The sequence below is a fragment of the Oncorhynchus mykiss genome, chromosome 15, assembly GCF_057628025.1.
Source record: "Oncorhynchus mykiss isolate SJ-2025 chromosome 15, ASM5762802v1, whole genome shotgun sequence".
Lineage (NCBI taxonomy): Eukaryota > Metazoa > Chordata > Actinopteri > Salmoniformes > Salmonidae > Oncorhynchus > Oncorhynchus mykiss.
In genome coordinates, this window is record NC_143036.1 from 14,145,895 (window position 1) to 14,172,897 (window position 27,003).

At 44.0% G+C, this 27,003-nt stretch overlaps 2 protein-coding genes across 3 annotated transcripts; both read right to left on the reverse strand.

Moving 5' to 3' along the window:
* Positions 1-7,397: 7,397 nt before the first annotated feature.
* rpl22l1 (ribosomal protein L22-like 1) lies at positions 7,398-10,463 on the reverse strand. Its single transcript, XM_021562349.3, has 4 exons — positions 10,349-10,463; positions 8,177-8,290; positions 7,877-7,998; positions 7,398-7,720 (listed from the first exon to the last, which is right to left on the reverse strand). Exons 1-4 carry the CDS (start codon positions 10,355-10,357, stop codon positions 7,576-7,578), a joined length of 390 nt encoding a protein of 129 aa, XP_021418024.1. The 5' UTR covers positions 10,358-10,463; the 3' UTR covers positions 7,398-7,575.
* Positions 10,464-18,211: 7,748 nt separating this feature from the next.
* Positions 18,212-26,854, reverse strand: eif5a (eukaryotic translation initiation factor 5A). Of its 2 annotated transcripts, NM_001160661.1 has the most exon segments (6): positions 18,965-19,327; positions 19,437-19,442; positions 19,445-19,568; positions 22,386-22,490; positions 23,322-23,509; positions 26,829-26,854. In NM_001160661.1, coding segments are annotated over 5 exon segments (450 nt in total). In that variant the 5' UTR covers positions 23,490-23,509; positions 26,829-26,854; the 3' UTR covers positions 18,965-19,280.
* Between the last annotated feature and the right edge of the window lie 149 nt (positions 26,855-27,003).

The following is a 27,003-nucleotide window of genomic DNA, read 5'->3' on the forward strand; positions in this document are numbered from 1 at the left end:
GTTTAGGATCATGTGGGCTGGGGTATAATGGGTCTAGGATCATGTGGGCTGGGGTATAATGGGTCTAGGATCATGTGGGCTGGGGTATAATGGGTTTAGGATCATGTGGGCTGGGGTATAATGGGTTTAGGATCATGTGGACTGGGGTATAATGGGTCTAGGATCATGTGGGCTGGGGTATAATGGGTCTAGGATCATGTGGACTGGGGTATAGGGCTAGGATCATGTGGGCTGGGGTATAATGGGTCTAGGATCATGTGGACTGGGGTATAGGGCTAGGATCATGTGGGCTGGGGTATAATGGGTCTAGGATCATGTGGGCTGGGGTATAATGGGTCTAGGATCATGTGGGCTGGGGTATAATGGGTCTAGGATCATGTGGGCTGGGGTATAATGGGTTTAGGATCATGTGGGCTGGGGTATAATGGGTCTAGGATCATGTGGGCTGGGGTATAATGGGTCTAGGATCATGTGGGCTGGGGTATAATGGGTCTAGGATCATGTGGGCTGGGGTATAATGGGTCTAGGATCATGTGGGCTGGGGTATAATGGATCTAGGATCATGTGGACTGGGGTATAATGGGTCTAGGATCATGTGGGCTGGGGTATAATGGGTCTAGGATCATGTGGGCTGGGGTATAATGGGTCTAGGATCATGTGGGCTGGGGTATAATGGGTCTAGGATCATGTGGGCTGGGGTATAATGGGTCTAGGATCATGTGGGCTGGGGTATAATGGGTCTAGGATCATGTGGGCTGGGGTATAATGGGTCTAGGATCATGTGGGCTGGGGTATAATGGGTCTAGGATCATGTGGGCTGGGGTATAATGGGTCTAGGATCATGTGGGCTGGGGTATAATGGGTCTAGGATCATGTGGGCTGGGGTATAATGGGTCTAGGATCATGTGGGCTGGGGTATAATGGGTCTAGGATCATGTGGACTGGGGTATAATGGGTTTAGGATCATGTGGGCTGGGGTATAATGGGTCTAGGATCATGTGGGCTGGGGTATAATGGGTCTAGGATCATGTGGGCTGGGGTATAATGGGTTTAGGATCATGTGGGCTGGGGTATAATGGGTCTAGGATCATGTGGGCTGGGGTATAATGGGTCTAGGATCATGTGGGCTGGGGTATAATGGGTCTAGGATCATGTGGGCTGGGGTATAGGGCTAGGATCATGTGGACTGGGGTATAATGGGTCAAGGATCATGTGGGCTGGGGTATAATGGGTCTAGGATCATGTGGGCTGGGGTATAATGGGTCTAGGATCATGTGGGCTGGGGTATAATGGGTCTAGGATCATGTGGGCTGGGGTATAATGGGTCTAGGATAATGTGGGCTGGGGTATAATGGGTTTAGGATCATGTGGGCTGGGGTATAATGGGTCTAGGATCATGTGGGCTGGGGTATAATGGGTCTAGGATCATGTGGACTGGGGTATAATGGGTCTAGGATCATGTGGGCTGGGGTATAATGGGTCTAGGATCATGTGGGCTGGGGTATAATGGGTCTAGGATCATGTGGACTGGGGTATAATGGGTCTAGGATCATGTGGGCTGGGGTATAATGGGTCTAGGATCATGTGGGCTGGGGTATAATGGGTCTAGGATCATGTGGGCTGGGGTATAATGGGTCTAGGATCATGTGGGCTGGGGTATAATGGGTCTAGGATCATGTGGGCTGGGGTATAATGGGTTTAGGATCATGTGGACTGGGGTATAATGGGTCTAGGATCATGTGGGCTGGGGTATAATGGGTCTAGGATCATGTGGGCTGGGGTATAATGGGTCTAGGATCATGTGGACTGGGGTATAATGGGTCTAGGATCATGTGGGCTGGGGTATAATGGGTCTAGGATCATGTGGACTGGGGTATAATGGGTCTAGGATCATGTGGGCTGGGGTATAATGGGTCTGGGATCATGTGGGCTGGGGTATAATGGGTCTAGGATCATGTGGGCTGGGGTATAATGGGTTTAGGATCATGTGGGCTGGGGTATAATGGGTCTAGGATCATGTGGGCTGGGGTATAATGGGTCTAGGATCATGTGGGCTGGGGTATAATGGGTCTAGGATCATGTGGACTGGGGTATAATGGGTCTAGGATCATGTGGGCTGGGGTTTAATGGGTCTAGGATCATGTGGGCTGGGGTATAATGGGTCTAGGATCATGTGGGCTGGGGTATAATGGGTCTAGGATCATGTGGGCTGGGGTATAATGGGTCTAGGATCATGTGGGCTGGGGTATAATGGGTTTAGGATCATGTGGGCTGGGGTATAATGGGTCTAGGATCATGTGGGCTGGGGTATAATGGGTCTAGGATCATGTGGGCTGGGGTATAATGGGTCTAGGATCATGTGGGCTGGGGTATAATGGATCTAGGATCATGTGGGCTGGGGTATAATGGGTTTAGGATCATGTGGGCTGGGGTATAATGGGTCTAGGATCATGTGGGCTGGGGTATAATGGGTCTAGGATCATGTGGGCTGGGGTATAATGGGTTTAGGATCATGTGGGCTGGGGTATAATGGGTTTAGGATCATGTGGACTGGGGTATAATGGGTCTAGGATCATGTGGGCTGGGGTATAATGGGTCTAGGATCATGTGGACTGGGGTATAGGGCTAGGATCATGTGGGCTGGGGTATAATGGGTCTAGGATCATGTGGACTGGGGTATAGGGCTAGGATCATGTGGGCTGGGGTATAATGGGTCTAGGATCATGTGGGCTGGGGTATAATGGGTCTAGGATCATGTGGGCTGGGGTATAATGGGTCTAGGATCATGTGGGCTGGGGTATAATGGGTTTAGGATCATGTGGGCTGGGGTATAATGGGTCTAGGATCATGTGGGCTGGGGTATAATGGGTCTAGGATCATGTGGGCTGGGGTATAATGGGTCTAGGATCATGTGGGCTGGGGTATAATGGGTCTAGGATCATGTGGGCTGGGGTATAATGGATCTAGGATCATGTGGACTGGGGTATAATGGGTCTAGGATCATGTGGGCTGGGGTATAATGGGTCTAGGATCATGTGGGCTGGGGTATAATGGGTCTAGGATCATGTGGGCTGGGGTATAATGGGTCTAGGATCATGTGGGCTGGGGTATAATGGGTCTAGGATCATGTGGGCTGGGGTATAATGGGTTTAGGATCATGTGGGCTGGGGTATAATGGGTCTAGGATCATGTGGGCTGGGGTATAATGGGTCTAGGATCATGTGGGCTGGGGTATAATGGGTCTAGGATCATGTGGGCTGGGGTATAATGGGTCTAGGATCATGTGGGCTGGGGTATAATGGGTCTAGGATCATGTGGGCTGGGGTATAATGGGTCTAGGATCATGTGGGCTGGGGTATAATGGGTCTAGGATCATGTGGGCTGGGGTATAATGGGTCTAGGATCATGTGGGCTGGGGTATAATGGGTCTAGGATCATGTGGGCTGGGGTATAATGGGTCTAGGATCATGTGGACTGGGGTATAATGGGTTTAGGATCATGTGGGCTGGGGTATAATGGGTCTAGGATCATGTGGGCTGGGGTATAATGGGTCTAGGATCATGTGGGCTGGGGTATAATGGGTTTAGGATCATGTGGGCTGGGGTATAATGGGTCTAGGATCATGTGGGCTGGGGTATAATGGGTCTAGGATCATGTGGGCTGGGGTATAATGGGTCTAGGATCATGTGGACTGGGGTATAATGGGTCTAGGATAATGTGGGCTGGGGTATAATGGGTCTAGGATCATGTGGGCTGGGGTATAGGGCTAGGATCATGTGGACTGGGGTATAATGGGTCTAGGATCATGTGGGCTGGGGTATAATGGGTCTAGGATCATGTGGGCTGGGGTATAATGGGTCTAGGAATAATGTGGGCTGGGGTATAATGGGTCTAGGATCATGTGGGCTGGGGTATAATGGGTCTAGGATAATGTGGGCTGGGGTATAATGGGTTTAGGATCATGTGGGCTGGGGTATAATGGGTCTAGGATCATGTGGGCTGGGGTATAATGGGTCTAGGATCATGTGGACTGGGGTATAATGGGTCTAGGATCATGTGGGCTGGGGTATAATGGGTCTAGGATCATGTGGGCTGGGGTATAATGGGTCTAGGATCATGTGGACTGGGGTATAATGGGTCTAGGATCATGTGGGCTGGGGTATAATGGGTCTAGGATCATGTGGACTGGGGTATAATGGGTCTAGGATCATGTGGGCTGGGGTATAATGGGTCTAGGATCATGTGGGCTGGGGTATAATGGGTCTAGGATCATGTGGACTGGGGTATAATGGGTCTAGGATCATGTGGGCTGGGGTATAATGGGTCTAGGATCATGTGGGCTGGGGTATAATGGGTCTAGGATCATGTGGGCTGGGGTATAATGGGTTTAGGATCATGTGGGCTGGGGTATAATGGGTCTAGGATCATGTGGGCTGGGGTATAATGGGTCTAGGATCATGTGGGCTGGGGTATAATGGGTCTAGGATCATGTGGACTGGGGTATAATGGGTCTAGGATCATGTGGGCTGGGGTATAATGGGTCTAGGATCATGTGGGCTGGGGTATAATGGGTCTAGGATCATGTGGGCTGGGGTATAATGGGTCTAGGATCATGTGGGCTGGGGTATAATGGGTCTAGGATCATGTGGGCTGGGGTATAATGGGTTTAGGATCATGTGGGCTGGGGTATAATGGGTCTAGGATCATGTGGGCTGGGGTATAATGGGTCTAGGATCATGTGGGCTGGGGTATAATGGGTCTAGGATCATGTGGGCTGGGGTATAATGGATCTAGGATCATGTGGGCTGGGGTATAATGGGTTTAGGATCATGTGGGCTGGGGTATAATGGGTCTAGGATCATGTGGGCTGGGGTATAATGGGTCTAGGATCATGTGGGCTGGGGTATAATGGGTTTAGGATCATGTGGGCTGGGGTATAATGGGTTTAGGATCATGTGGACTGGGGTATAATGGGTCTAGGATCATGTGGGCTGGGGTATAATGGGTCTAGGATCATGTGGACTGGGGTATAGGGCTAGGATCATGTGGGCTGGGGTATAATGGGTCTAGGATCATGTGGACTGGGGTATAGGGCTAGGATCATGTGGGCTGGGGTATAATGGGTCTAGGATCATGTGGGCTGGGGTATAATGGGTCTAGGATCATGTGGGCTGGGGTATAATGGGTCTAGGATCATGTGGGCTGGGGTATAATGGGTTTAGGATCATGTGGGCTGGGGTATAATGGGTCTAGGATCATGTGGGCTGGGGTATAATGGGTCTAGGATCATGTGGGCTGGGGTATAATGGGTCTAGGATCATGTGGGCTGGGGTATAATGGGTCTAGGATCATGTGGGCTGGGGTATAATGGATCTAGGATCATGTGGACTGGGGTATAATGGGTCTAGGATCATGTGGGCTGGGGTATAATGGGTCTAGGATCATGTGGGCTGGGGTTATAATGGGTCTAGGATCATGTGGGCTGGGGTATAATGGGTCTAGGATCATGTGGGCTGGGGTATAATGGGTCTAGGATCATGTGGACTGGGGTATAATGGATCTAGGATCATGTGGACTGGGGTATAATGGGTCTAGGATCATGTGGGCTGGGGTATAATGGGTCTAGGATCATGTGGGCTGGGGTATAATGGGTCTAGGATCATGTGGGCTGGGGTATAATGGGTCTAGGATCATGTGGACTGGGGTATAATGGGTCTAGGATCATGTGGGCTGGGGTATAATGGGTCTAGGATCATGTGGACTGGGGTATAATGGGTTTAGGATCATGTGGGCTGGGGTATAATGGGTTTAGGATCATGTGGACTGGGGTATAATGGGTTTAGGATCATGTGGACTGGGGTATAATGGGTTTAGGATCATGTGGGCTGGGGTATAATGGGTCTAGGATCATGTGGGCTGGGGTATAATGGGTTTAGGATCATGTGGGCTGGGGTATAATGGGTTTAGGATCATGTGGGCTGGGGTATAATGGGTTTAGGATCATGTGGGCTGGGGTATAATGGGTTTAGGATCATGTGGACTGGGGTATAATGGATCTAGGATCATGTGGACTGGGGTATAATGGGTCTAGGATCATGTGGGCTGGGGTATAATGGGTCTAGGATCATGTGGACTGGGGTATAGGGCTAGGATCATGTGGGCTGGGGTATAATGGGTCTAGGATCATGTGGACTGGGGTATAGGGCTAGGATCATGTGGGCTGGGGTATAATGGGTCTAGGATCATGTGGACTGGGGTATAGGGCTAGGTATGGTCGGAGGACAGTTTTATAGCTACTCCAGTATTGTATCGTTGCTGTAATCTGCTGGTCATCTGACAGAACAGGTCAGGTTACCTACCTGCAGCCTGACTAATCAGTCTCAGGGCTAATAACATACACAGTTCCCTGCAATATAAAGCAGACACACTGAGAGTCAGTAGAAGCACACACACAAAGACAGGAAAACATACACTACTGTGCAGTTGCAGGGTCATTCAGGGTGAAATGGGCAGTGTGTTTTATCCACTGCAGATGAGAGCTGATAAGAGAGTGAGAACAAACCCAGAGACACCCATGCATCCACACACACTCAAGACACACCTAACAAACCAGGGGTGCTTTCAGTTCGTTTGAACGTTTGCTACGTTGAGGAACGGTTTGTACTGAAGGACACCCACACAGATGAAAGGAAAACAAAACCTGGGAATATAAAACATTCACTAGCATTCTGACATCAGCCAAGATTATATAACATAAGATTAAGGAAACTCAAACTAGGCAGACAATAACAGAGTAAAAACACTGACCCAGACTACTGCTACCAAAACATTACATTTATAAACAGTTAGTTGGTCGGAAAGATTTGTTTGGATTATAGTGAACTGAAGAAGGCTGCAGACTATTCTTTTTAACTAGGCAAGTCAGTTATGGACAAATTGGTTTAACTGCCTTGTTCAAGGCCAGAACGAGATTTTTACCTAGTCAGCTCGGGGCAACCGAGTTACTGGCCCAACGCTCTAACCACTAGGCTACCTGCCACCTGGGGTATCTACACTGGAGGTGGGGTATAGTAAAGATCATATAGGAGTAGGGTTCATACTCTGGTTAAAGGATGATAATCCCGTACTCCATATTCTAAGAGCAGTGCGTCGTCGAGGTCATTTATTTTATATTAAAAAAAAAATAACTTCCGGTTTAGCCAGCATTGCTGCTTTGCACACGGTATAACAATACAACAGGACACAGTACTCAGCCCCTGGTGACATCATGTGGACATACTGGGAATTACACCTGTGATGGTCATCTGAGAAATTCTGTGACAATTATTCCACACCCAAACTCATACTTCATTGAAAGTCATGCACCCACAAAATAAACGGGCAGAACACACCATGACTGTTTTGTTGATCTCATTTATTATCCTATCTCATGATGAAACACACTGAAGTTTGCAGTCCATCCACTGAAAAAAAGAAAGGTCTCTCAAACGACTTTCCCTGACACGCAGGTGACACGTGTGTGGGACCGGCCAGTCTCCAGTCCTACATGCTGGGGCAGGTGTGCGGAGCTTGGTTCTACTCGTCATTGTCTGACTCCTCCTCTTCCTGGCTGATCTGGAAGTATCTCAGCTCGTAGGTCTCCTTGTCTGACGCCACGACTCTCAGCCAATCACGGAGGTTGTTCTTCTTCAGGTACTTCTTGGTCAGGTATTTCAGGTACCTGTGGACAAATGGGAGAGGATAATGAGTTTGACGTCAAAGAAGGGGAGAAGAACACTTCAGATCTGTCCTAAAGGGTAGAGGCCAGGGTGTTTCTAAACCTACTCCTGGTTAACAAGGCATGCTGAGTAGTAGACTACGGACACCAACAGCCCACCTCTTAGAGAACTGCTTCTGTGACGTGACGTTGATCTTGTTCTTCAGGCGGGCGATCTCGATTACATTCGCCAGATTTCCTGTCTTGCCGTTGACTTTTACCCTCTCTTTGAGGAATGTTTCCTGTTGGACAGAGCACAGTGACACTAGGGAAGAGAACCCTAGGGTTTGGGCTAGGGAATGGAGCCCTAGTCCACACACAGAGTTAGGCAAACACAACACAGTAATAAAGTATAATATCCCTAGCCTGCTTAATGATGAGGAGGAGGTGGTGTCAGGCAAAGCAGGGCCGGTAACTTACGAAGTTGGCCGAGTCCAAAATGCCGTCCTCCACAGGGTGGGTCAGGTCCAGGGTGAACTTCCAGGACACCCCCCTCTTGGTCCTCTTGACCACAGTCTGTTTCTTCTGCTTTAGCTAGGGAAAACAACCACGGCATTCAGATCATAGAAATATAAACGACGGGAATGATTCTGATCGCCATGACAGGCATTCCTCAATCTAATGTTCCTCCTGATTCTAAACCATGGCTCTCAGATAGAATAGGGATTAAGCCAACATGATTCAGTTTTCCTTAGACTAGAGTAGTGTAATACAGGGGTGTCAAACTCATTCCAGGGGGCCTAGTGTCTACTGGTTTTTGGGTTTTCATTTCAATTAAGACCAAGACAACCAGGTGAGGGCTTTACTAAACGGTGACCTTAATCCACCTTAAGTAAAAAGGGAGGAGCAAAATCCTGCAGACACTCGCCCCTCCGTGGAATGAGAATAGCAAATTCCCCTTTATTATACGGCAGTGGATCTAATTCACACTGACCATCAATCCTAAGGTAGATCAAATGTATTTATGCCATTGCAAGTGAAAAGAGGACGCCAAATGTATACTTATAAAGTAAACAAATATTTTAAATTGGGAAAACCTCTTGAATCTATGCTCGGAAATTACTTTAGAGCGTTTCTCAAACTCAGTGCTGGGGTGGACCGAGGGCTGCACATTTTGGTTTTAGCCCTAGCACTACACAGCTGATTCAAATAATCAAAACGTGACAAAACTTGACATTAATAAAAACCTCCCTGCAACCTAAAAATGTACATTCCCTAAACTGGCTAAATTTTCACTTCCATTATCTGAACATTAAAAAAAATATATTTTAAACGGTCAGGAAACGTATGGCTTTGTTCCCAGAACCAATGGGAAACCAAAAACCTATGTCCCCACAACTTTCAAGGAAACTAATGTGCTAGCTGGGAAGGGTTTGGAACCTCACCCTGGTAAAGTCATGGGTATGTTCAAAATGGCTGTCAGTCCTGACTTGAATGGCATTTTTGTTCGGCGGTTTGTACTTCTCATCAGGCTGTCAGTGAATAGATACAGCCTTTTCAAAATACAATCGCAGGAAATATGTTTGGAAAGCAAATTACAACTGGCGAAAAGACTAATTTGCCAGTTGAAGTTAGATTTTTTTTCTCAACTGACGAACCGCACTGCTTTTTCAAAGTAGTTCAGGCCTACCTTGAGACCATCGCTGGTATGGTGAGAAGGTTACGCATATTTATGCTATCTTCATTGGGCGAGTCAGTATCACTGGAAAGTTGATTTAGTAGCCTATACTATTTATTTCCTCCCAATGTTGTACTTTTTAAAGACTGAGCCAATTGTGTGCCACCCTATGGGACTCCCAATCCTGGGGATGTTATGCAGCCTGGATTCGAACCAGGTACTGCAGTGCCTTAGACAGCTGTGACACTCATTTGTGTCTCCCTTTTTATTGGTCCTGGGCCAGGTCTTGACCATGGCCCAGATTCCCAAAAGCATTCTAAGGCTACATTTTAATCTTAAAATTATAAGATCCTATGGTTCTAACAATTAATTTAGCCTAAAATGCTTTTGGCAATCTGGGCCTAGGTAGTTCGAGTGTCAGATTAGCCACTCTTGTGTAGTATTAAAAAAAAATGGTCTCCTGTCATGTAGGCCTAAATTAATTAGAATTGCTTGAAATGGGTTTTTAAAAAGGCCAAATTCGTCTGGACCTTGTTCAGATTAACCCCCACTTGTTTAAATTCAAAAAAATAAAAAACACAACTGTATACCACTCGGCAAATCCGGTGATAGAATGCATTATTATCACTTATCAGCACCACCAACTCAAAATATCTTCACGCAGCTGTGCCTGTGTAGCGTTAAACCATAACGTGCACCCCTTTGGGGTCCCCAAGACAGAGTTTGGCAAACGCTGATTTACAGTAATGATAACTTTGAAACTGAACACGTGTACTGCTAGCTAGCTAACCTTATGCAAGCCTAGCTAGCTTAGCCTTGCTGCCTAATGAATGGCGAGTAGTCGCTTGCTTTACTTAATCACATAACCCCAGAAATATATATTGATGTATAATGTAAAGTGGTGCACATTTTGTTAAATAAAGTGAAATTAACAATGATAAGAAGGGTTTTTCTGTCGAGCTCTTTTCACGTACCGGTGCCATCTTGAGTGTGCGGAGTAGAAAGGAAGTTGCGTTAGTCGGGCGCGGTGTTCGTCAACGTCGTTACGTGAGCCCTTTGCCTAATATGGTCATTGTTCAGGAACGGCATTTCAAATTGGAATTTGGGATATTCTACTGTAGACTGCAGTACACTGATGAATTAAATGAAGGAAATACTATTACCATACTTTCAATAAATAAATCACTGGTGGTATATAGTTGTGAAATGAACAATTTTTCTGTAATTTGCCTTTGAATGCTGTATTTAAAAAACATATACTTTGCTTTGTATATCTTATGATAAATCTACTGTACTGCTATATTAGTTTGAAAAAAGAGGGGTTCATTGGTTATTCTTATGTTTTGTTGATCCACACCAAAGGCCAAGTCGGGTCCAAAGAGCAGCCAGACAGCACCCACCCAGACAGCCAGACAGCACCCACCCAGACCCAGCATGAGAGAGTGGTCAATCATTGACAGGTAGAAAAGCAGGGTCGTTGATTTACTGATGTAATAGGTCTGTATTATTGCTAATATGCTTACTGAGTAGCCTGACCACAAGCATGCATGAGTGACCAACAAGCTCACACACCTTATTTGATCTTTCTTTTATCCAAATCTTCTATATAGTGCCAATAGAAAGTCTACCACCCGTTTAACTTTTTCACGTTGTTGCCTTACAAAGTGGGATAGAAATGTAAAGGGGTACTCGGCAGTAGAAACAATAACAGAGGCCTCCCCACCCCTGGTTCGGTAAAAAGATGAGGGATAGGGCTGGAGAAATGTAGTCACTCTCAAATTCCTATACAGAGCTATGGATGCAAGGATTGACCGGCCATGATATCAACATGATAGTTTTAACCATGTTGAGGCTATATAGTTTGTTTACATTTTCTTTGTTTACAAACATTGGAGTAAAACAAGCTTATATTTTGGGTTCTGATGGGGTATGACAGTTGAACTATGCACAAGGCATATATTCTTAAAGAATCAATGGGAACATATAATTAATTTACAAGTCAAATTGATGTAGCAACCGCTGATTGCCCCTTTAATTGCATTTTGATGTCATTGATCTACACAAAATACTCCGTAATGTCAAAGTGAAAAGATATATTTTTTTACAAATGTTTACATATTAACACATTGTATAACTAAAATAGCCATTGCTTAATTATTCACCCCCTTTTAGGCAAGACTAAATTTAGTTCAGAAGTAAAATTTGGCTTAACAAATCACATGATCTCTAAAATAATAGGGATTGACATCATTTCTGAATGACTTCACCTTCCTCTGTCCCCCATACGTACATCAGTAAGGTCCCTCAGTCAAGTACCGAATTAGAACAATAACAAACCAGACATTGAATATCTCTTTAAGCATGGTCAAGTTAATCATTTATTTATTAAACTACCCAGACACATCAAAGATGCAGTCATCCTTCTGAACTGAGCTGCAGGACAGGAAGGAAACTGGTTAGGGACGTCACCATGACAAAAAGTATTTCTTCCCAGTGCTGACTTAATGTAACTCATGTAATGTAAGCTCAAGCATTACATGTCTCATCCCCTCTCGACTGAAGTTCTGCCTGAAGTGAATGAACTAGCTAGCTAGTAGCTACCACACCCAGTTCATCTCTCCAATCTGTCCGTAGCAGTATTTAACAGCTGTAGTGTCTGGAAATGGTTTGTAGTCTGTTTTGTCTCGTTTCAACAGAAGTAAATTAACACGGCTAGTTTTTGCCAGTTGATGTACCATTTGGAGTTAGAGAAAAGTTGGATAATGTTAGCTAGCTCACTGACTTTATTTATTATTTTTGCCTCGATCACACTAGACCTGAATCAAATGAAACCAGCAGCCAATTGAATACTGATATTGTGACATTTTTTGAAACGCCAGTTTTTATTAGTCAGTGAATGGATACAAAGTTCCATCTTAAATTACTAGGAATTTCCATGATAAAACTATTGATTCTATTATTGGATAATATAATGTAGAAATGTACATCGAGGTAACTCTTTGTCTCATCTGAGCAGGATCAGATGGTGACAGGGGTCTCAGCCGGGGAAGACCAGTCTGTGATGGTGCTGAGGTGATCTTTTGCAAATGCAACACTATTCTCTATGTAGCAAACACTGGACAAGCCAGAAGCTTCAAAGATGAACTATTTTAAGGCAGTCTGACAAACCTCTACAGTTGATTTCCAAACTGTATCAAGGGTTGATAGAGGCTTTTCCCGATAAAACAAACTGTGAGACGCTACTGATGCTGAATGGGCATTCTAACAGATCTGTATCCAGTCGTGTTCATATAATCAGACATAAATGTGTGGTTTAAGACCATCCATAGAACACACTATAAGCCAGTGAAACTGAATATCACGCAACTCAGAAATGTAATTCCTCAGCTAGAAGTGTAAAACACAAAAGGGGACATATTTGCATATGTTATGCCCTTGTGAAGGCATGTTGATGAAAATGTTGATACTGGAGACTTATCAGAAGAAACTGTGTGACCTACCATTTATAGCAGCTAAGAAATCGGGTGCCATTAATTGAAAGGTTGGCCATCCTCCCACAATGTCAAGTTATGGATCACTAGATTTGATTTATTACCAGATTTTAAGAGTAACTTTCATAAAGTCTGGATGCCTTATATGGAATACTGTATGACAAAAGGAGTCTACATTGAAAACATGCCCACGTCAGCAAAGATGCTTATACTGCACAAAAATATAAATGCAACATGTAAAGTGCTGGTCCCATGTTTCATGAGCTGAAATAAAATATCCCATAAATGTTCCATATGCACAAAAAGCTTATTTCTCTCAAATTATATGCACTAATTTGTTTACATCCATGTTAGTTAGCATTTCTCATTTGCCAAAATAATTCATCCACCTGACAGGTGTGGCATATCAAGAAGCTGATTAAAAAGCATGATCATTACATAGGTGCACCTTGTGCTGAGAACAATAAAAGTCCACTCTAAAATGTGCAGTTTTGTCACAAGACAATGCCACAGATATCTTAAGTTTTGAGGGATAGTACAATTGGCAAAACTAATTCTGATTGGCTGGGCCTGGCTCACAAGTGGGTGGGCCTATCCCATGGCACTTATCGTAAGAGTAGGGGTGTTAACCCCAGTGTCCTGGCTAAAATCCCAATCTGGCCCTCATACCATCATGGCTACTTAATCATCCCCCTACCTCTCTCCTGTAACTATTCCCCAGGTTGTTGCTGTAAATGTGTTCTCAATTTACCTGGTAAAATAAGTGTTAATAATAAATAGTTAGTTACATTTGCTGCTAGCCTGAATTTTATTTATTTATTTTTATTTTAGCCTGGGAACAGCGTGACAGTAGGCTGTTAGAGATTGCACAGATTTAAAATGTGCCAACCTGAATGGCATGATGCGCTGTGCCAAATAGTTAAACTAGGGTTTGTTAGGTCACGAAAAAGAAACGTTTCATACTTGTTCATGTAATTCATAAAAACACACTTAAACATGATCAATAAAAAAGACAGATCAGCCATTATCAGAATGAACCTTCAGTGCATGTCTGATCAATAAAAAACACAGATCAGCCATTATCAGAATGACCCTTCAGTGCATGTCTGTGTGTGTGCCAGTGGGCAGTTGCCCAAGGTGAGAGAGGACATATCAGCAGCAGGTTTAAAATAATCCCAAACTAGATCACCAATTAAAAACATTACTTGTAGCAGTTACAGTGCCTTGCGAAAGTATTCGGCCCCCTTGAACTTTGCGACCTTTTGCCACATTTCAGGCTTCAAACATAAAGATATAAAACTGTATTTTTTTGTGAAGAATCAACAAGTGGGACACAATCATGAAGTGGAACGACATTTATTGGATATTTCAAACTTTTTGAACAAATCAAAAACTGAAAAATTGGGCGTGCAAAATTATTCAGCCCCTTTACTTTCAGTGCAGCAAACTCTCTCCAGAAGTTCAGTGAGGATCTCTGAATGATCCAATGTTGACCTAAATGACTAATGATGATAAATACAATCCACCTGTGTGTAATCAAGTCTCCGTATAAATGCACCTGCACTGTGATAGTCTCAGAGGTCCGTTAAAAGCGCAGAGAGCATCATGAAGAACAAGGAACACACCAGGCAGGTCCGAGATACTGTTGTGAAGAAGTTTAAAGCCGGATTTGGATACAAAAAGATTTCCCAAGCTTTAAACATCCCAAGGAGCACTGTGCAAGCGATAATATTGAAATGGAAGGAGTATCAGACCACTGCAAATCTACCAAGACCTGGCCGTCCCTCTAAACTTTCAGCTCATACAAGGAGAAGACTGATCAGAGATGCAGCCAAGAGGCCCATGATCACTCTGGATGAACTGCAGAGATCTACAGCTGAGGTGGGAGACTCTGTCCATAGGACAACAATCAGTTGTATATTGCACAAATCTGGCCTTTATGGAAGAGTGGCAAGAAGAAAGCCATTTCTTAAAGATATCCATAAAAAGTGTCATTTAAAGTTTGCCACAAGCCACCTGGGAGACACACCAAACATGTGGAAGAAGGTGCTCTGGTCAGATGAAACCAAAATTGAACTTTTTGGCAACAATGCAAGACGTTATGTTTGGCGTAAAAGCAACACAGCGCATCACCCTGAACACACCATCCCCGCTGTCAAACATGGTGGTGGCAGCATCATGGTTTGGGCCTGCTTTTCTTCAGCAGGGGCAGGGAAGATGGTTAAAATTGATGGGAAGATGGATGGAGCCAAATACAGGACCATTCTGGAAGAACACCTGATGGAGTCACCAATGGAATGGTTCAAAAATAAACATATCCAGGTGTTAGAATGGCCAAGTCAAAGTCCAGACCTGAATCTAATCGAGAATCTGTGGAAAGAACTGAAAACTGCTGTTCACAAATGCTCTCCATCCAACCTCACTGAGCTCGAGCTGTTTTGCAAGGAGGAATGGGAACAAAATTCAGTCTCTCGATGTGCAAAACTGATAGAGACATACCCCAAGCGACTTACAGCTGTAATCGCAGCAAAAGGTGGCACTACAAAGTATTAACTTAAGGGGGCTGAATAATTTTGCACGCCCAATTTTTCAGTTTTTGATTTGTTAAAAAAGTTTGAAATATCCAATAAATGTCGTTCCACTTCATGATTGTGTCCCACTTGTTGTTGATTCTTCACAAAAAAATACAGTTGTATATCTTTATGTTTGAAGCCTGAAATGTGGCAAAAGGTTGCGAAGTTCAAGGGGGCCGAATACTTTCGCAAGGCACTGTATAGTTAACTAGGGAGATAACTAAGGATTCATTTCGCTGTCGCCTTTCCACTGGTACTGTAGAGCCTAAATAAATCTGCACCGTTGGAAAATGGGGATTCCCCTCTATTAAACAGTAGCCATTTAATTGCGACAACATATTCTAATAGCCTAACTGACTAAACTTGCTGTGCATAGATCACCCCTGAAACATTAATATTTTAGGCTTATATGATAACACGTCTAGTTGTACCTTGCTTTGAAGTGACCTACCTTATCCATTTGATCCCTGATTTATTGAACGAGGGAATGATTTTGTAAAGACAAAGGTATTTGGTTGGAATATTTTACATCAAAGGTGGCAACCCTCCAGGTTAGCTACTGGGTGTGCAGGCTTTTGTTCAAGCCCTGGTCTAACCACATTGTAGCCTAAACATCAGTTGCTCAACAGGACCTTTATAAGCAGACTTGGGTGTTTCAGGGCTGGATCAAAAGCCAAACCTGCACACACAGAAGTTATCCAGATGGGGGGGTTTACCACATGTGACTAACAGTGCAGTTCTATGTGGGGGGCTATGGCAGGTGGTGGTAGGTCTACATGGGATCAGACAGCAGCTTTCCAGTGTCAATAATGCGTGACTTTTTTCATGTAGGCTATAAGTCATGAACATTTGGTTAAAACCCATGGAAAAGGTATCTCTATATAATATAATTTGTGAATTTCGGTGAACATAGTCTAATGGACCGACAGCTCCTGCATTTATCCGTCAATCACTGGGTAAACCGTTTGGACGCTACCGACGTTTGTGAGAAGACTGATTTTTGGAATGTCTCATGGTCTGACAAACACCTCCGACACGGACGGTCACCATCGGTGAGACGCAGTCCACGCAACAAATTATTTTATTTTAGACAGATTGTGATTGGGACCTTTGTATTACGTAACTCGATTGCAAATAACTCTAGGGGGTTAAGTTAAACATTTTCTTCCACTTTAAACATTTTTTTGTAGATTACTGACAATTAAAATACATTTTAATCCCACTTAAAAGTACAAACACAAACGACTACATCTCCTCTGCCCAGACCAACGCGCTCACACCCCGTCCCTAATGTCTGCAACATGACCTGAAACTGCACCATTTTGTTTCTCTGTAACACATTCACTTTCAATATTTAAATAATAAATTGTTTTTTCCCCCTTCATTGTGTTGATAACATAGCCGTGGCAATCACAAAATTAATGCACTGGGTCTTTTCTACACTGTATTAGAGGACCAATACAGCCCGTTCCATTTCGTCCCAAAGGAGTTCCATTAGGTTGAGGTCTGGGGACTGTGCAGCCAACTCAAGATAACTGAACTCGCTGTCATGTTCCAGGCAAGGTTTTTCCACTCAGTTGTCCGGTATTGGTGATGGCATACCCACTGGAGCCACTTCTCGTTTTTAGCTGATAGCAGTGGAACCCAGTGTGGTCGCCTGTTGTAATATCCCACCCATGAAAAGGATCAACAAGTTGTGCGTTTCGAGATGCCGTTCTGCACAACACTGTTGTAGTGCGCAGTTGTTTGTCAGCCGCTTGTTTGCCCATTCTAATATTATATAGAACAGTAACTGAATGCCTTGATGCCTGCCTGCTTTATTTGGCAAGCCATGGCCACATGACTCACTGTAGGAGTGATCCATTTTCATGAACAGGGTGGTGTACTTAAACTGGCCTGAGTGTTTGTACTAGTTTAGTGTTAAGGTTGATCTGACTCATTGTCCTGGTTTGAGAGCCTTGATGACCCCCACTCAAGCATGCAGATGAGTTGTGTATGAGATATGGATTGTTGTGTGGAGAGAATGGAGTCTTCACACTGCAGTGTCAGGCATTCTGGCAGGGTGTGGCTAGCTGCCATATATGCCCCTGCAGGGATAGGGCTTCATCTTGGCTCAAACCCAGCCAGTTTCACTTAGTCATTGAACCTCAACTGAGCCCTGAACACTGGTGATATCTGCAGTGCTTTGCTACTGCAGCTTGCCGTGTACTCTGTCTGGGCATGAGACTGGAAGGACAGGAAGCAGTGGAGTGAGTGTACTTCTCAGGGTATCAGGGCCCAGATGATCAAATTATTGGGATAGGATGCATAGAACTAGAATGACTAGAACAGGCATCCCCATTCAAGTCAATGAGTCATTCGTTCTATTCATTCCATCCTATAAAAACTTGTGAAAAACAGGTATCAAACCCAGGCTGTACAAGTGCTTTGAGACTGCTGTAGCGAACTGCCCTTAAGGCTGGTAGTGATGAACTGATGATGTACAACTCAATATTGCAGAAGGCTTCATCTCCTTTTCCAACTTCCACCATTCTGATTCATCAGACTTATTCTCAGACCAGTGCAGAGGGAGCTGAAGTCATGTTACCGATGTGTCAGTTGCCAGGGATCAAACTGATATACTATGGTCCCAGGCAACTTGGGCAGCGCAGAGTCCACAACCAAAGCTGAAACCTATCCATTCCTGTGTCATTATTTAACAGAATTAGGCATTGGTTGGAGAGTGAAACATTCTAGTGTGAAGACAAACACAGAACCACCACCAAGAAGGCTGTTTTTCTATTTGTTTTAACTTTATTATTTTTTGCCATCTCCAGTCAGGTGACAAAGGCCTCGAGTGAACAAAATAAGTTTGCAACTCCACCACCCCCCCCCCCCCCCCCGATCGAGCCCCTCACACACCTCACTGCAAAATGCCTTCCAGAACATTCTACGCCGCCACGCCAACGCCTCACTCTTTCAGACTATTATGGGATGCCCAGGGCGGGGCTAGGTTGCCATGGTGATAGGCAAGCGCACTGGGCCCTCCGGCTTTCTAAACAGACAGCGCGGCATTGACAAGAGAAATCACTGAAGTTTGGTTCCATATTTAGCATCTTTTCTCTAATGTTCTTTCTTCATATCGAAGTGTTTTGAAATGCTGGAGTGGTACTGTTAAGACTGCTTGTTAAGTGCTAGCCACCAGCGTTCCCACGGTTTGGGAGAAAAGCATCGGAGTTGTCTGATCAGCCAGAGCAGAGAGGCCATGCTGGGAAGCAGCAGTATGGCAGCCAGAGGGACAACCCTAACGTAGTTCAATGTCAGTAAAAGGGGCCCCAAGCCCCCCCTCCCACCATTCAAACAGCTCCCCCCTCCCTCTAAAAAGGCATCAGACGAGCTCAATTATAAGGAATATAAAAAAACTTATCATAAAAAAGCTGGATCCCATCATTATTTTAAACATTCAGGAATGTATGTGGCAAGACAAACATCTCGAAGGCAAAAATAAACAGGAATGAGGAAGAAGTCAAAAAAAGAATCTATATTTCACCAATAAGTACTTTTCTTTATATAGTAGATTATGTAGAACTAAACAAAACCTCAGTGATCCGGCAGAATGCCAGCCAACACAGCGAGCGTGCCGCAGTAACGCTGGGACAGTCCGACAGCGTCGGAGAGAGAGAAACCAAAAAACGAGAGGGGAAAAAACAAAGGAGTAATCACAACAGAATGATTGAGGTTGTCTGTGAAGGCCGTCGCTTTGGTGACAGAAGAACCAATAAGAATACTAGAGACTGGTTGTGGGTGGAGTTTGTTGCCTGGGCAGGTCAGTCCTGTCTTTCTATTTGCCACCGGTCATCTGCTTAATGGCCACAGCACACTCCTCCCCCATAGCAGACAGCACAGAGACCTGCAGACAGATATGATTGGTTAAGGCTAAGACCACCACTAACCAAAACAAACTGGTCACGCTTCACACACACACCACCCAAAACATGCACACACACCCCCAGACTCACCAGGATATCCTCTGAAGCGGCAAACTTCTGCTCAATCTCCTTGCCCAGGTCTGAATCAGGCACGCGCAGGTCCTCCCTCACGTCTCCATTGTCACCCATGAGGGACATGAACCCATCAGTGATGTTCAACAGCTGGAAACACAAGCACCATGTTACATCTACAGTCGGACACATGAAGGCACATTCCAGGTAGTCTTCATTTTAGTCACCGTGCAGATCAGAACGCAATAAGAAAAATAAAGACAAGCGATGGTGTGAGAGGTGAACATGTTGGGAAGTGTGTGTTAATTTGTTTTGTTAGCCATCACATCAGGTGTGTGACCTGGTCACTGTGGTGTAACGGCCATCTCCAAGGAGATCTCTGTAGCAAGAACCATTCACACTCACACCACGGGTATTGGGTGCAGTGCTGGGTGATCGTCGTGCATTAACACAGGGGAACGCTCCAATGCCAACCAGTGTGAGCAAATATACAATTTACAGTTACATTAAGTGGAACTGACAGCGTTAACTACTTTGCACATATGAAAAAACAAATCTAAAATATTTAATTCCCAGTTTATGCTACAAAACCAACTTTATAAGAGGTTTAAAAGTAGGTTATATTTGACTCAACATTCCACGATGTACACTAAGGCATTGTTGGCAGAAAATATGGAGGTAGTTCAATGCATGAAAAATATAATTCACCAAAACATTTCTTGGTAGTGCCAAAAAATATTGCTATAAGGTTGTAAATCACAGCTGGCCTGGTACATCGTTTTCTGCCTCTATTCAGGATGCACTGTCAGTTTCCACGACTCAATATTTTGGACAGAAACAGATGAATGTAACTAAGGCTGGGAATGTCAATACAATGAAACTAGCAAGGGCAATGATCACAAGTCAGTCATAACGTGGCGTATCTATTTATGTAGCAAGCTAAAAACACGGAGCCTAACGTTAGCTAGCTGCTAGGAGGATGTCATTGGAGTGGGTGAGTTACCAACCCCCCCCCCCCCCCCATATAATTTCTTGGTGGATATACACAGCTAGATATGCAGGTGTCATTTGGTTAGTGAGCAACAACTTAAAACAACTTATCCAGAGTGGATTTGCCAACGACAAAGATATGCTATCAGCTCCGATACCAGCACAGTCTTTGTTTCAGAGCGCAGAATAACTGTTTAATTTACCAACGCAAAACACGGGCTGAATATGACTGGTGTTAGTAAAGGTAGGCAAAAAGCCAGTCAAGAACACTCTAGATAACATGCAAACAGCCTAGCTAACTAGCTCTGCTACGGCAAGTAAACTGGTCAGAGAGGTGGTCTCATTTGTGTCTGGAAGTAGCTAGCAAGCAAGCTAGCCAAATTTAGCCAGTTAGCTTGATTGCAGGCAAGCTGCAGAAGGACGAGTAAGCTACAATTCCCCATAGTTTATCAGTGCAAATTTTGACAGCCAACTAGCAGAAACAGTTTGACAGGATTTATCTAATGTTTCGCTAGATTTTAGCTCATCTTGCTCTGGCTAGCATTAGTTGTTGATGTGCATAAGAGGGAGAGAGAGAGAGCTGACCTCTTTATGGTTGTTTGATCAATAGGACTGTCAAGTTCCCAAATGTAAGAGGACTAAGGTGGTATTTACATAGTTGCAGAAATCCATTCAGGTGTATTTTGTGGCTTTTGGTGAATGTGTTCTAATGACCTAAAGTTGTGCTGTTGCAACTGCCTGTAAACACAGTCCAGTTCAAAGTGAATGATGACAGGCCCAACTGCCTGTAAACACAGTCCAGTTCAAGACGATGACAGGCTTCTATGGCAAATGGCTTGTTTGCATAAAGGTCTACTGTAGCCCTGGTTGAATATGGTGCACCGGTCTGCATAGACTCCAGTGTTAATTGTTCGAATGCAAAGCTACTTTCCCATTCTATATTGCTATAGAATTTTCACAAATGCCTTAGTATACATCATTCCCAAACATTCTAATTTATCAAGATGACCATATCTAAGTGCTAGCTTGTCATTCTTCCTGGGGGTTTATGTGAACAGATTTTTATTTTTTTAATTTAGCCAAAATGCAGTCAGTTCCACTTTAATATGTGATCAAATGTGTTTAAATGAAGTACCCAGAATGAGTGAGAAGCACTGAGGCACCCAATTGACCATACCTTAAAGGCTCTGCATGGTCAATCCGGCATCTGCATTGGCCGCGTAGCATTTACTGTGACACGGCCTCTGCATTGGCCCCGTAGCATTTACTGTGATACGGCCTCTGCATTGGCCGTGTAGCATTTACTGTGATACAGCCTCTGCATTGGCCCCGTAGCATTTACTGTGATACGGCCTCTGCATTGGCCGCGTAGCATTTACTGTGATACAGCCTCTGCATTGGCCCCGTAGCATTTACTGTGATACGGCCTCTGCATTGGCCCCGTAGCATTTACTGTGATACGGCCTCTGCATTGGCCGCGTAGCATTTACTGTGATACAGCCTCTGCAGAAGTCAGGGCATTCATATACCAACGTATTTGATCCTGCTTTGTGACATAGGTCTTCCCCCAGATAATGTAACCAACCGGTAAACAACTTCCCAATGCCTCAGCAACTACTTCAGAGCAGAGCATCTCTGGACAAGGATGACAGCAGTTCTCACAAGTCCCCATACACACTGACCGGCTGAAAAACCATTGTGACCTGCCCAAATACAAAACTACACAGGCAGTCTTCTGGGAGTTTCTAGCCTTATTATCCCAGACTGTGGTTGGATTGACACCAGACAGTGACTGCAGTGTTAAGTGGATTTGCTAGTCTCTAGGAGAGTAGTGGCCTGATATAATTAGTCAAGTCCTTATTGAATTAGTAGGCAAGAGGTTAACTGGTATTCTAATTATGTGAAAACATGTTGGATAAGAGAACCCTTTGTGGCATAGGAAAATCTTCACTGGGCAGGAAGGGAGCTCACACTGACCTGGAACTCATTCCTCTTGATGTGGGGCACGTCCATGTTGTGGGTGGAGGGGCACATGTCCTCATACTTCTTGTTGGTGAAGATGTCAATGCCCACCATGTTAACCTAAAGAGGACAGAGAGTTTTACTACACCACTAACAGCAGTGTCATAACATGCTAAGTAAAACCTCATTTGATGAGTCAAAAGTTATGATTGGAGAATTCAGACAAAGCCCTTATATGGGTAAATTACTACAGATGTGGACAACGCATGTACTATTATGGGTGCTGGTTACAGAACTCAACTATTTTATATCAAAATCTGGGTTGGACTTTGCTGTCCATGAGACGAGAACATGCTCTCGTGTTTGTCTATAAAACACTTCTGAATAAACTACCTCCTTTATCATCACTCATCAATATTATAATTATAATTCCTAAAACCAGGTTTCAAGCATGGATTACACTTGAGGCCCATGTGATTTCAACAGAGTTGGGTATGGCTGCCTTCTCCTGTTACGCTCCTTGTTTATGGAATAGCCTGCAGACTAAACTTAAAACTTGACTGTCCCCCTGTCGCCCATTTTAAACATTTATTGAAGGATATTTATTTTTATTTTGCTTGTAACGGTTTCGGGTAATGCAGGTTCTTGTGCTGTGTGTACATGTAATAATCTGCTGCTGTATTTTTGTGTGTTATCTGTGATCGTTTTGTTTGTCTTGTGTAGTTTCTTAAATCATTGTACCTAAACTGTATGCGTAAACATGTATACGCAGGGCTCAGCTGTAAGAGAGACCTTGGTCTCAGTCTGTGTTCCTTGTTGAAATAAAGGTATAATAATAATAATAATAATAATAATAATAATGTACACCCAATATCAGATCACCCAAATTCCCCAATACTGCTGGACATTCCTAGAGTTTGGTATTTGTACGCATGTCCAGTCAATCCCTACCTTGGCGTGTCCGTGCTTTCCTGTCTTGGAGGTGGACATTTCCACGATCTTGCAAGGGCGTCCCTTCAACACCACATAGCCGTTCTTTCGCAGGGCAGAGCACTGCATAGGAATGGTGGCGGAGGCGCCAGACTCTCCGGTGGTGAAGTCAAGATCAGTGTCTGCCATGGTGCGATGGATTAGGGGCACTGCAGGGGGAAGATGAATAGGTCAGAACAGGCAATTACAGCTACAGCAGTGCCATTTCAATTCAATGATGTATGAATACTGATCAGAAACATCCCTGATTGAGCTACCGCACTGGCAATACATCCACTGGTCTATACTAGAAAAATTAAACTTTTGACTGTACAGTGCCAAAACTCAGTCCACTCTTGACATTCTGAAAGACATCACAACACTTACAATACCAGAGAAATGACTTGTGCATAGCTCAGCTCAAGAACAGCAAGTTCTAAAGGGCCAATGAGTGTTAACACGTACATTAATAATTCCATATTAAACTGATCATGGCAGTAGGCCGTGTATGGCTATTATTATGTAAACGCCTTACTCTGCTCATCTAAATTGGAGTAAGGTCAGAATCAAGGTAAGCATACGCCGATTAAAAACACCTGGTTTTGTGAGCAATATTCTGAAATATTAAGACATTTTAAGTTTAAAATCAGAGTTCCAGCAGTGTAGTTGAACTGCGTATGTGCCAGCACCAATCAGACAGCATCATTACATTTTGGTACACCAGACGTATACCGAACAAAAATAAAACGCAACAAATCACAAAGATTTTACTGAGTTACAGTTCATGAGGAATTCAGTCAATTGAAATAAACGCATTAGGCCTTACTCTATGGATTTCACATGACTGGGAATACAGACCTGCATCTGTTGGTCAGATGAATTTTTTACATTAAAAAAAAAAAAAAATGGGCCTAAGGATCTCATCACGGTATTTCCGCACATTCAAATTGCCATCAATAAAATGCAATCATGTTTGTTGTCCGCAGCTTAAGTCTGCCCAAACCATAACTCCACGACATCATAAAACGTGGCCTGCAGTTGTGAGACCGGATGTATATACTGCCAAATTCTCTAAAACGATGTTGGAGGCAGCTTATGGTAGAGAAATTAACATTCAATTATCTGGCAACAGCTCTGGTGGACATTCCTGCAGTCAGCATGCCAATGGCATTGTTGTGACAGCCTGCACATTTTAGTGTGACCTTTTGTCTCCAGCACAAGGTCCACCTTTAATGATCATGCTGTTGAATCAGCTTCTTGATATGCCACATGTCAGGTGGATGGATTATCTTGACAAAAGGAAAATGCTCACTAATGGGGATGAGAGCTTTTTGTATGTTTGGGAAATTCCTGGGATATTTCACTTCAGCTCATGAAACCAATTTACATGTTACATTTATTTCCAATGGAGTGCTGCGTTTTCCTTCGGAACATTGTGTTGCAGAGGCAGTGTGTTCTGGGTGGTGCGCACATTGGATTCATCCTAAATGTATGCAAACAAATAATATGCGTAGGCTAAACCGAAACAGTAGAAAAAGGTGAATGCTTAACTTTTGTTGCACACATTCACTATAAAATGTTGGGTTACATAATGAAAAGTTCTGACAATTTATTACACAGCATTGATGCAATGACACTGTCGGTCTGCTTAAGGTGTTATGCACAAGTGAATTGTGAAAAATTAGAAGCATACGTCTTAGTTTACATACTAACTGTATATGTCCGAACTCAGAATCAAATAGGTTTCCCATAAGCATGGCTGCTGTGGTAGAACGTTTATTTTGATTGACGATTTTCTGCATTTATCAAAGTTGATTGATTTCAGGCATGTCCATGTAAACAGCCAGGATTAGTTGTTTTTGCAAAGCATGATAATCAACATTATATTAGAGTGAATGTAACCATAGTCCATGTGGAAATTACTGAGCATTTGGCTCCTGACCATGTCAAATCGCATCCTCGACTTCATGATTATTAAACCCATCCATCCATGACTAATGGGGACTACGTCATAGCCAACATCGTGTGGAGCTGGGGTGTCAAACTCATCCCGTGGAGGGCCTAGTGTCTGCAGGCTTTTCCCTTTCAATTAAGACCTAGACAACCAGTCGAGATGAGTTCCTTAATAATCAGTGACCTTATTTCATCAATCAAGTACGAGGAGCGAAAACCTGCAACCAATCGATTCTCCGTGGATCGAGTTTGATACACGTGATGTGGAGGATGAAAACGTGGGAATGGACGTCCCAGCACCAGTGGAAGGCTTGCAGACAATATTAAAGGTGACTCTTAACATAATTTCACAAATCAGACGAAAAGAGTCGACCAGGGCCCGACCTCTTCTGGTTAAACATCCCCACGCCCTGTCCACGTGTCCCAGTTTGGCCTGCGCCTTGACTCGGGAGGCAGAACCGGAGTTCGCCGCGCAATAACCTGACGCATCATAGTGCCCTGGTAAATAACGGAGGCCTGGCCCGGAACGCTCGTAACCGACCGGACAACATTTATTGCCTCGACAACTTCATCTGCGTTAACGTCAGCTAGCTAATGATAAACAAGTACCAGCGATACCGTTCAGCCAACTTCTGACAAGTTTGCCTAGGTTAGTAAAGAGGCTAATAATATATCCGGCCAGGCCCGGCAACACGCTAGGTAACGTTGATGAACAAGTTGGGCGAATACATTAACACCGATTAATGATTTTAAAGACATACATACCAAATTTGAGTATTAAACTAATAAGCGACTCGTTGGTTTATAAATAGAAGCGATAACGTGTTATCCAACTGGCCAGATGGCTAGCTAGAATGAAAGTGTTTAGCGTGCTGCTGTTAGCTAGAATGACTATTCCATGCTGTTGTCGGAAAGCTCATTTTGTCAACGTGTGGGTAACTATAAGTAGTTGGCATTTAATCCATGCCAATATAGATACACGTTCCCATATTTGTACAACGAACTATCATTAAAATGTAGCCAGCCAGCTACGACATGGTTAGCAAGCGTTAGTGATTACGAACACATTGTTACCTAGCCAGTTAGCTAATGTTAGCTAGCGATTACCAAAACAACGTTGTCTAAACAAATGGTCATTTTTAGAAAGTTACAATTTCAGTCATTACACAACTATATGCATGTTCAGTCTCATGTCAAAGTACATTACAGCATGGTTAGCTTTCCTAGCGGAGTTGTCAACATTTGGCTAGCTGGCTAGGCTAGTATGTCCAGTAAGACATGATGACTAACAACTTCCAACAAGCGCGCGGAAGGCCTCATGCCTCTTCATTAGAGCCGTGGATACAGAAACATGGGACCCACACCCTATCGCTGAGAGCACCTACACTCAGCAAACAAACTTAATTTCGACCTTTTCACTCCTCTTTCGACTACCAAAACCTAAAACGAATATGACCAGTCAAAAATGAACTGACAAACTACTAAAAGTTGTATGTTTTGCCCCGTGAACAGAAGCACGCGCCATGCAACGCTTACCTTCCAGGAAAAAGAGGAACGGGACTGCGCAAGCGCGACCAATTTTACTGCGGCATCCGTAGGGTCGTCACAAGTTGCCACAAATCATAAACCCCGCCTATTTATACAATTTCTCGTAATGTTTTTTTAAAACTTAACACTAACCTTCCAATTGGCTCATTCATCCCCCTTAGGT

What these genes read in the sequence shown, in the direction of transcription:
- rpl22l1 (XM_021562349.3), bottom strand. An exon ending in TTTTGGACTCGGCCAACTTC is followed by an intron (nt 7,999 to 8,176) that starts GTAAGTTACCGG and finishes TCTGTCCAACAG; the next exon opens with GAAACATTCCTCAAAGAGAG. An exon ending in CAGAAGCAGTTCTCTAAGAG is followed by an intron (nt 7,721 to 7,876) that starts GTGGGCTGTTGG and finishes ATTTGTCCACAG; the next exon opens with GTACCTGAAATACCTGACCA.
- eif5a (XM_090198971.1), bottom strand. Translation starts at nt 23,489, where the DNA reads ATGGCAGACACTGATCTTGACTTCACCACCGGAGAGTCTGGCGCCTCC. An exon ending in GAAAGCACGGACACGCCAAG is followed by an intron (nt 22,491 to 23,321) that starts GTAGGGATTGAC and finishes TGTCCTCTTTAG; the next exon opens with GTTAACATGGTGGGCATTGA. An exon ending in TCAAGAGGAATGAGTTCCAG is followed by an intron (nt 19,569 to 22,385) that starts GTCAGTGTGAGC and finishes TTGTGTTTCCAG; the next exon opens with CTGTTGAACATCACTGATGG.